The sequence below is a fragment of the Athene noctua genome, chromosome 4 (genome assembly GCF_965140245.1).
Source record: "Athene noctua chromosome 4, bAthNoc1.hap1.1, whole genome shotgun sequence".
Lineage (NCBI taxonomy): Eukaryota > Metazoa > Chordata > Aves > Strigiformes > Strigidae > Athene > Athene noctua.
The window spans coordinates 56,915,650-56,926,916 of record NC_134040.1 but is presented as its reverse complement, the minus strand read 5'-3'; the positions used below and the strand labels follow the sequence as shown (position 1 = coordinate 56,926,916).

Sequence of the window (11,267 nt, the reverse complement as noted above, 5' to 3'; positions counted from 1 at the left end):
GTTCCATTCTGTCTGTTAAGTGCTGGTTTTGTTAGTGCTTGAATAAAAGTGATGTTCTTGTTTTCTTCCTCTAAGGAGTCTGTCTTTTGCCTGTGACCATTAAATGGGTGAGCAACTGTTCCTGTCCTTATCGTGATTTCTGAGTCTCTTGATTAATTTCTCTCCTTCCCAGCACTGGGGGGGAAGGAGTGAGTTAACAGCATGGTGCTTGTTTGCCCTCTGGGCTTGAATCCGGACAGCATCTCAATTAGATGTATGTATGTATGCTACTTGTTTTCTGTTGTTATAGACACAGTGTTTCCAAAAAGATCTCTGAGATTTGAATCTGGTACTTATTTCTACATGTAGGTATTACAGAAAATCCAAATCATTAAAGTTAGTGATGGGTTAAACCAAAACTGCACTGTCTGTAATAAGGTGTAATGCTACTGTTTACTTCATTAGCTGCAAGATGTTGACTCACATTTTCATAATTAATCATATATTCAATTTGTTGTTGCTGTGCAGTTTTTAAGAACTAAGTTTCTGTGGCTTTGCAATAATTTAAGCAGCAGGAAACCAAGGAATTCTGACACAGCAAGGCAACCGGTGTCTGTCTCTTTCCAGTTTTTATGCCGATGAATTGTTTTTCTGTAATTTGCTGAATCAAATTCTCTGCTGAAAGGTAAAGACTTATTTTTTGCTGTACACCTGAACACAGTGAGTGCTGCAGCCCTCTGAGGTTTAGTAAGGTCATCCTTTGAAATAAAAGCTGGAGGGCAGCTAAATTGCGGCCTCCTACTTCCCATTAAAACAAGCCTTTCTTGCATTAATAAGCCATGGGATGAGAACACATGCAGACTGGCTATTAAGTTGGCTTTAGCATGTATATCATAAGTATCCTTAGCAAAAAAAAAATTGCTGGAGAGACAGGCGTCTATAAGAATCAGGACTGGAAAAGCTAGAGATATTATAGGAAATTGGTTTCTATTTGGAGGAAGCAGACAGCCACAGCTTTCAGTGTTTAGGGAGGAAGCACATTACTGTTCATAATTGTACGCCTACATGTGTATTTAAGGATGAATGCTGCAGAATGAAGGTAGAACCTAACTCAAAGCTTCTTGCTGACACAGCTGCTGTAGCCCACCCTTCACTTCTGTACCCATGGGGTGAGTGACTGCCAATTATGCTACTTTTATTTACTTACAAGTAGTTAAGGAAGAGGTATAGACCAGATTGCTCTTATCTTGACTGCCCTGCTGTATATAATCACTGCAATTTATTCCTGGGCTGGGAATGGTCTTATTCAACTGCACATTGCTCTAACTTCAGCCAAGCTGGACTTAATCTCTAGAGACTAAAACATGCAGAGTTTGGGGTTGATTTTGTTTACTCAGTTTTTCTAAGACTAAACGAGACCTGAACAGCACTGAGACCCTTCTTGTTCTGCCTGCACTGACATTTCTGCTCTAAATACGCATAGTGAGAGAAAGGGAAGGAGGGTACTCACCTAGCTCAGGTGCTTTGCTTAGCACAAATGCATATGCCCAGAATTTGCTGACAGGTCCAATGTAAAAACTCTGGTCACACACTGACTGCTTCAGGCCTTTGGTCATCAAAATGTACAGCATATAAGCACCAGTTCGAACAGCACCAAATATACTTTAAAACAAAAAGAGAAAATGAAGAAAATTGAGTGGACACATGAAATTTACATGCCATCACTTCAAATCATTATGAAAAAAAGGCCATAAATGTGCTGAAATAATACATTTGAGACAGTCTTAAAGCTGGAGCAACTCTGCTGGTTTCTAGGAAGTTATTCTGAACTCAGATTTGTAAACTGGACTCCAGCTGTATCACCTGGTGAAAGTCTGGAATAGTAACGTCAATGTTTTTTATTTCATTTCTACAGGAATGATCCTTCAGATTTCAGAAGCGGTGAGAGACATCTACTTCAGCTGAAAACAGTGTGCAGAGTTTTGATGCTGATGGCTGGGAGACTACAAGAAATGAGTTGATAAAGAGCTGTCATCAACATAAGCAGGACCTCTTTTGATTTTTTTTTCCTCAGTTTTCTCTTGTCTCTCCCTGTGTGTACTGCACCCACAGGACCTCTGAGCACAGACAAACCCAGGAAGGGCAAACAGCTTTTGATGGGGGGGGTCTCAGTCAGTCCATGTGCTTTGGTGCATATGCTGTCTTCATACTTCATCTCTTAACAGGTCACTGCTAACAGAGGAATCTATTAGTTGAATCGAGCTGAAAACAGCAGATTTACCCTCACCTCATCAAAGTGAGATGCAAAGTAACAGTGTTCTGTAAATGAGAAATGAGATTTGCAATGGTATTAATTGGTACAATTACAGAGGGGATAGGATTAGATAACAAAAGACATCCAGCTGATGTAACGAACAAAGGCTTCTGTCTCAGCAGTGAGGAGTTTTGCAGAAGAAATTGCCTCACTGTTTTTAGGCAAGAACATGCTTGCCCACTGTCTACCATTGTATCTTGTTGGCCCTTCAAAAGCTGTGACGAATACTGGGTGAAACAGCAGCTTTCAGAAAACTGGAGAAAAGAAAGATCCAATCTCCTTTGGGGCTGAGTATATCTTACTTTATGTCTACATCATATGCCCCTGTGCCTCTAGCCTCTAACTTCTTTGTGACCTTGTCCTACTCTTGAATCCTCTGGTTCCTGCCCTGCCTTGGTGTCTTTTGTGACTATTGCACAGCAGCAAGCAAACCAAGCCACCTAAAATCGATGTGGGCAATGCAAGCTACCATTTATGTAAAAGTGTGTGGAATAAGGAACACTTCATCTGAAGTTATAGATTCTGTTACTTGTCTTGTGAAGTCATTATTATTTAAAAAATGTGATTTAAAATCATCAAGGCAGCCTCAGAAGTTGAGCTCTATGGTCGTTCTTATGGCACTTGGTCAGAGTAGATGGTTCAAGTAAGCCTGCCAAGCATAAAAAACCATTGACCTAAGTTTTTATAATTTTTGCACAAAGTATTTAGATTTCCAAATCTGCACCACTGATATATTCAGTCAAACGTGCCTGCTCCTAAGAATCAATGAACCTTGCTCTCCCCTGTCTGCTGCACGCCCGCAACAAGTGGAGTACCATGCTGCCTGGTGCTTGTCAGGCTCTGTCAGTGGCATCACAGATGGGGCTCTATGGCCAGGTCATACCTGGGGAGATGTGTTACATTCTGGCTCCCGCACCATTACACTTTGATGCCTGAGATTTCACTGTGCCATCAGGAAATTCAGACAACTGCAAGCACTTAAGAAGCCACTGTGATTATCTGCTCTTTGTATGGTGGCATTTGCTCATGGGCTCTACTGCTAGGTGAGTCCTCTTCTGCTAAGTGCAAATAAAAAGCCATCCTGCTGTGGTACAGGTGTACTGAAGGAGCTTAGCTGAGTCCGGGTTTCCCACTAACACTGCTCAAAGTAATGCACACATTCCCAGGCTTAGGCAGGACAGCTGTTGCAGTCTCTCGTGTTCATCCACCCCTGCAAGCAGAAGGGGTAGTGCAGTATTCTTGACACCTAGGCAGCCCATAGTGCATCCTCTCTGTGCAGGGTTGTTCCCTCCCAGAAATGCTCTCTCAGCATGCTTTTCTCATGTCTTTCAGGGATCGGTCCTTTTAACTCTGCAGAGAGTGCCAAAGCCTGCAGAAGGAGTTTTGAAATCAGGTGCAACTTGTTCTGTGCCTTCTCTCTGGAGTTTAATGCATGCCCTTTTTTTTTTTTCTCAGGAGTTGCATTTCTCATTCCCAAGAAGACAGGAGATCCTGACAGAGATGTGATCTGATCACTTCCTGAGGCAGTGAACTCCTCAAGCTAGCCAGGGCAGGCTGCTGCTTGCTCCTATGTTTTGGGTGGTGGCAAAACTGGGTGGAGGAAGATCAGGCAGAATATCTAATGATACGTTGGTTCTCCCATTAGCAAATACCTCAGTGCTGACATTAAAAAGGGGTCAAAAACCGAAATTTTAAATTATGAAATCAAATAGCTACAAACAATACACCCTTCCTTGTACAGAAGCTGTATTGCTTTTCTAAGGCATAATTTATTATTAAAGTTTTAAAACTAAAGAGAATTCTGTGCTATGAACACAAACTCATCTGCAAAGAGTGCTTGTTCGAGCAACAGGCAAACGTTGACTTAACTTTAAGTAAGACTGAGTATTGACACCCAGGGACTTAATCTGGACTGATAACAGAGCCAAAGAGTATTTGCCCTGTGGGGATTACAGAGTTTCACTTTGCTGTCCTTGAGATTATAACAATATAATTCTTCCCGTCTTTCCATTTAGCAATACTGCAGCGTGCATGCACACACACTCACTTTTCTATAATTTCATACACAGTGGCTTCCTCTAGTTCTGTGACCACACTGCTCTATATGGTGTAAATCAGACTAATCTGAATTTTTTATCAGTAAAAAACAAGTTACATTTTCACATAATTCACAAGGGAAGACTTTATAAATAAGCAGGATGGCAAACTGGAAGTAACTGACTCAATTACCTAAACAGATGATGCCATGAGCAGGTAGCTGCTTATAAGATGTGCTGCATGCCAAAACACTACCCTGCCACCAAGCACACGCCACCGGAGACAGAAAAAGATCTAATCCATGTCTGCAAACGTGCCTTGGACCCAGAGAGCCAGGACTGGTTTTTGTGCCTCTGTCACTTAATCTTGTTTGTTCTGTAAGGTAAGATCAACCAACAAATTTCTATCTTGCAAAAACATGATGTGCAGCAGAGTGATGACATTGCTTGCTCAATAAATCACTTCTGCTTCATTTTGTCCTCGCCCTGCTCTCTGCTGTAGCTTTTATGAAGTATTGAAATGAACTGCTTACCGAAGCAGTCTGTCTGGTGGGAATCATCCACAGGGACTTTAGAAATAAGGTAGCAGTGAATTACTGTACAATTACAGCCTTTTGCAACTAGAGAGACTGATCAGAAACAACTGCACCAGCTAATGCAGCTTTCTCATCTATTCAGACTCAAAATGTCCTACGTTCTCCTCTCTTCAGGCAGTGACTTCTCTGGTAGATTAACAAATGCCCAGTTGAGATTTTACTGTCTGTAATACGATCAAAACGTACCCATGAGTAAAATAAACACTACTACTTTTCCCTCACAAACTTGTTTTCAAATGAGGGCCTCAGAACACATCCTGTGCATGGGTTAGGTGTGGCATTAAGGAAAGAAATCGAGGGTTGGGGAGCTAGCTGATGGGAAGACAAAGCAGGTGTTAGTGGCTGAAGCCTATTACTGCTTTCTGTTCCCTCCATCCTACTTACCGGGAGGGACTGAAGTACTTGTTTCTCAAAAGCCTGAGAGGGCAGCAGGTATCTCAAGACTCTAGTTCAACCCTAGCTGGCACTCTAGCAGACTCAGCTCCTCCTTGCAGTGAGGAGGAGACTGCCCATTTTTGCTAGGGCTGTTTTCTATGTAGACCCATCACTGCACTTGGGTCCTGACACCTCTGGACATCCTGGTCCAGAAATTTAACACTGCAGAATTGAGCAGTGAGTTTCTTCCACATAAAAAAAAAAAAAAAAAGTTCAGCACCGAATGTATCAACACCTCCTAAAGGATTTTAGTGCTGTGATACTTTTGCCGAGGGAATTCTCTGCTCCAGTTTGCATGTAAAAAAACACCTTAAACTAACTAAACACACCATACAAACTGTATCTGCAGAACTAGGTAAAGATGGTATTGAAGGGGGTAAAAGTCTTGACTGTGGCTAAGGTGAATGTAGAATACGTTAGCTACAAGCTACACATCAAAAGCGGAGTCTGTTTCTTGAAAGCATGCCATCCTGCGAACACAGCACCAGCAGAGAGCAGCAGGGAGACCGCAGCATGAAAGACCCAGCTGTGCTGGGCAAAATTACAGGCTGGTAGAGACTTCAAGCACAGCCATCCTTACCCAGGCTCAAAGGCTGTTCAACATGGCCCAACCCACAGGTCTCCAAGGTGTGGGACTATCCCCTGTCATGGGTGTGCAGGGTTAGCCCGGCAGCAAGCAGGCCAGGCACTCAGCCAGAGCTCCCATGGGTCCGGCTCTAGCTCCCAGGCTGGAGGAGAGAAGAAATCTTAATTCTGCCCCGACCCACTTACATGGCAACTCATGGGAGCACAGGGAGGTGGCACAGAGCGTGTGGTCCTCCTCCATGAAAGCCACATTGAACAGACAGTGGTCCTGGGAGAGCAGCCGAGATCACCTTACACCCACAACGGCTAAAAGAAAGGCAAACAGGTTCTTCGTTGCTTCTTTGTGGTTTGGTTTTGTTTTTTTTTCACTTTCGCATTCAAAATATTTACAGAGGAAGCACTCTGAATTTGAAATAAATGTTTAAAGGTCAGCAGGTGAACACAGAGCTTCCTATGCCTTCCTTCATAACAAATCAAACCGCATTCACCTTTCTGTTCTGTTTAGCAGGAATATTTCAATGGTCATATCAAGTTTCCCTTCTGCTGCTGAAGAGCTGGTCTTTTAACACAATAAAATGGCCTTTCTGTGCCCTTCTGATTTAAAGCCCATGGTTCTCAGAAAAGAGGAACAAGTTGTGCTGCTAATGCTGTGGCAGAGGAGCACAAAATGAACAGGGATCCCTCGGTCTGACACATCTGAGTGGCAGGGTAGTCAAAAAGCACACCTAGAGAAAGCAGTTACTGTAAAAGGGCAACAGAATATTTCTGTGCTTAGCCAAGCAACAGAAAACATGTAAAATACAGACTGATACTGGGAAAATGCGCAGAAAAAGCATCTATAAGAGAAACAACTTAATGAACTAAGTTTCTTGAAGGGAAATGCAGCTGAAGTCACCTTAATCAGACAGCTCTGAACTCCCCAGCAGGGCAGCTACCCCCAAATCAGTAAAGAAACGCAGAAATGCCTGATATTATCAAGCAACATGGACCAAAGTGGGTGCATCTCCATGTGAAGGAACGCGTCTCATCTTTCAGCCATTTGCTCGCTATGCTCTTTGATTAATTCCTAAAAATAAGTTTGTAACAAAGCAATTTTGCAACATGACCAGTAGGTTTGTTTTGTATTTTTTTTTTTAATATTTATGGTGCTTTTCTTCTCCACCTAGTAAGGGCGGGCTTCTTTCAAATCACTCTTACCTTCTGCAGTCTTGTGAAACGGGGTCCCAGAGTACCAGTCCATCAGTGATACGCACCAAGTGGACAACACAGAAGGGACAGAGCTAGGTGACAGCTTTCTTAGGAAACAGATAAGATTTTATTGCCTGAAATGAAACTGTAGGAGATTTCTATCTGTCTCCCACAAAACTTTGCTTTGGCCATGTGAGAAGGGACAGTAGTTTTGCTGAATCAAAAAGACACAGTGTCATCTCTGCAGAATGCATACGCTGAAAGGGCCACTTGCCTTGCCAACCAACAGATGGAAGGGTTTTTTTCCAAGCTTGTAACAGAATTCTTTTTGCCTAGGTGACTTCAGATAAGGTTGGCAGATCAGTGTTGGGAAATGGCCCTTTCCAGGGAGGAAGCACACAAGGATAGGTCCTACCTAGCAAACAGGGCAGAAGTTCTGGGAACACGCATTCGTATGGTGACCACACACTACACATAACAGCTGTATTATAAGAACATATAACTAAACTATTATCTGTGTAGATAGGTGAGATAGCCAGATCACAGTGTGCTTGCTGCTTTGCTACTGCTGCGGTGATTATACTATCAAACCAGTGGTAAGGATGGAAGATTTAATGAATCATTGGCCTGCTCCCAACCTAAAATCTGTGCTTACATTTTGCAGTGGCTTGAGGTCCCGCAGGAGCAGAGTACTCTGGGAAACTGCTAACCTTTGTGTCAAAAAGAGAAGACCGTCAAACAATATTTTAGTAGGTAAATCAGGAGATTTATGGGAATCTACCCTCATGATCATAAAATCATAGAATGGTTTGGGTTGGAAAGGACCTTAAACATCATCTAGTTCCAACCCCCTGCCATGGGCAGGGACACCTTCCACTAGCCCAGGTTGCTCAAAGCCCCGTCCAACCTGGCCTTGAACACTGCCAGGGAGGGGGCAGCCACAGCTTCTCTGGGCAACCTGTGCCAGTGCCTCACCACCCTCACAGGAAAGAATTTCTTCCTTATATCTAATCTAAATATGCCCTCTTCCAGTTTAAAACCACTACTCCTCGTCCTATCCCTACACTCCCTGAGGCAGAGTCCCTCCCCATCTTTCCTGTAGCCCCCTTGCAGTACTGGAAGGCCGCTATAAGGTCTCCCCAGAGCCTTCCCTTCTCTGGGCTGAACAACCCCAACTCCCTCAGCCTGTCCTCATAAGGGAGGTGCTCCAGCCCACCGATCATCTTTATGGCTCTTCTCTGGACCTGCTGAAGCATGTCCAGACCTGGACACAGTATTCCAGGTAAAGTCTGACAAGAGTGGAGTGGAGGGGGAGAATCCGCTCCCTCAACCTGCTGGTTGCACTTCTCTTGGTGCAGCCCAGGATACCGCTGGCTTTCTGGTCTGCGTGTGCCCATTGCTGGCTCATATTCAGTTTTCCATCCACCAATAACCCCAAGTCCCTCACCACAGAGCCGCTCTCAGTCCACTCATCACCCAGCCTTTATCTGTGCACAGGATTGATGTGAGCCATGTGCAGGACCTTGCACTTGGCCTTGTTGAACATGGTGTTCACACAGGCCCACCTCTCCAGCCTGTCAAGGTCCCTTTGGATGGTGTCCCTTCCCTCCAGCATGTTGACCACATCACACAGCTTGATGGCACTGGCAAACATGCTAAGGTGCACTCAATCCCACAATCTGTAAAGAAATCCCATATTCTGTAAAAAAATATGAAACTGATTTTTTTTCTAGTTCTCCCAGAATATGGCTGTAGTGGGTAGTTTCCTTCTAAAATTGAGCCAAAATGAAAGGGAATGTCCAGGTTTGTTCCAGTGGTTATCTGGGTAGTGTCAAATGAGGAAAGGATATTAGGGTCTGATTTGTGTTGACCAAAATTATGGACTAACATCTTACTAGTGCCTGGGTGCTTATTTAAAACCCATTGTTCCAAGATAATTTTGTGGGTACATTTGTCAGACTGTTTTGACGCTGGGAGAAGAATTAAAACCATGAGAGTAGCCTTCCCAAGATCCTGCCCAACAGAGATGGCATTCATTCCACCACGGGGAGGGAACTGGTGAGACATGCCATCACACACCAACCTTCTAGCATACACAAGCAAAGGGCGAGTGAGAAATACCTTTCCTGGCTAATTAAGTTTCCTTAAACTTAAGAGTCCATGGGCACATGTTAACAGTGTATCACAGAGAGCAAATGTGGGTCCTGAGGACCCCCTTTCTGGGCGGTGGATGTGTGATGGAATGTAGCGAAGAAGCAGAAGAACCCACCAGAATTCACAATTGCTTTGCTCTGCTTTCTGACACGCAAGCTGCTCTTGGGTGTTTGTCGACAGGCTAGATTTCATTGCAGCTGCCCCCCACCCCCCCTTTTTTTTTAAATGAATCACCTCTTAACTTTTTGCGTTTCTTTTTCCAATGATGTGCACATTCATCCACATCTGGCCACCTTTGCAAGGGAAAGGAAGGAGCAGTACTACCTTCACTGAGCAATGTGTAATATGTGATGATGCAATATTTAAAAAAAAGTTGGATTTTCCAGATGGAATAAATCCTCCAGAAGAGAGGAGGAATTAATCAAGCCTATGACAATTCTAATGTATAGTTTCATTGAAAGGTTGTCAGGCTACCTAAATGTTATCTCAGATGTGACTCCTGTCTTCGTTTGCCTTGACTGTATTCAAACGTAATTCCATAAAATCCTGGATCTTGTATTTAAACGGGTGTAGAAACTATAAGGTTGCTTTAGGCTTATCTTTGAATGCAAAAACATTGTATTTTTACTGTACAGTGAGAAACCATACATTAAGAAACCTATCATTAAGTACAAATGAAATGTGGGTAATGACTGAAAGATATCATTTGGCTGTTGTTCAGTGACCTACATGGAATTAATGGCTCTTATGTTGATCTCAAGAAGTTAATGAGAGCTGTGGCTAAGTCAGTGCAATATGACATGTCCTCTAATCTCACAGAAAAGCAGCCTGGAAAAGGATCTGGCAGCCAACATCCTAAATGGTCATTGTGACACAAGGACAGCCTATATGAAATATTCATATATATTAATAACTTGCTTGAAGAACCAGCTTTGTAAGTCTGCACCTGGTTATTAAAAATATTTTTCTAGGTTTGTGGAACTAAGGGTTACATTTTTCAAATTAAATCAATCAGTCTCCTGATCAGTGAAGGACAGATACACAGTGATATGGTCGGTATTCATCTAAGTGACAAAGTTTGTAAAATAACAGTATTGACTACAGATTTGGTCTCTCTTAACTCTAAATTTAACATTTATGGAGCATTTAACAAGCATTTAAAAAAGAGGACTTCCTTATAGTGAGTTACCTTGAAATCCTAGAGAGACACTTGTTCAAATTACAGCTGATGAACTTAGCCCAACTGTTACTTTTATAAGAAACAGCAAAGAAAATTAATGTAATTAGGCTGTTGTTTCATCATCCTTCAACATTTCTGAAGTGCCTTCAAGCAGCACCAAGGTTAGTGATGGAGAGAGGGAGACCTGATCCTGCAGAATGACTGTTGTTATAAAACACTTCTAAAGCACTTCCCTGTTTCACATCCCAGAACTGATCCAGGTACCTCCCCAGAAGACCTTTTCTCCTCATCAAAGCCACCTGTGATGCAGACATCTCCTTTCTCTCCACAGAGCAGACCTTCCTGTTGCCATACCAAAATTTTGGTCTTGTCTGGTTTCCCACAGCCAAGTGACCTACCACCTCCAGCTTGGGCTGTCCCAGAATTACTAATGCCTCAACAATATTCAGGCCAGCAACTGCTTTAGGTCAGACATCCCTATGTGAAGCAACTGCTAAGTACAAAGCTGTCTGTAAGCTGGGGTGTCTTCAGGTTCAGACTTAACTTTCTTCAGACTTCTCCTGTCCCTGTTTGCATCTCCAAGGCCCTAAGCATTGTATTTGTAAATATTTCACAGTCCTCAATGGCCTTTACTCTGTGACAGCCTCATAAGGTGGCTAAGCCTAAGACCCATTTCAAAGACAGGTGAGGCAAACTGAAATTTAAGTGTCCTGTGAAAAACCTGTGTCTGAGTCAGGATGAGAAATGATGTGCAACGTAACAAATTGTGGTTCAGTGCCCTACCCATGAGGTCTATTTGA

The 11,267-nt window shown here is 43.1% G+C and overlaps 1 protein-coding gene across 1 annotated transcript in view; it reads right to left on the bottom strand.

Annotated features, from left to right (window-relative positions):
- The window catches only part of ELOVL6 (ELOVL fatty acid elongase 6), an 82,327-nt gene that overhangs the window by 7,539 nt on the left and 63,521 nt on the right, over positions 1–11,267 (bottom strand). The window contains exon 3 of the mRNA XM_074905444.1: positions 1,490–1,641. Within this exon, the coding sequence (XP_074761545.1) occupies positions 1,490–1,641 (152 nt within the window). The remainder of the gene's footprint in view (positions 1–1,489; positions 1,642–11,267) is intronic.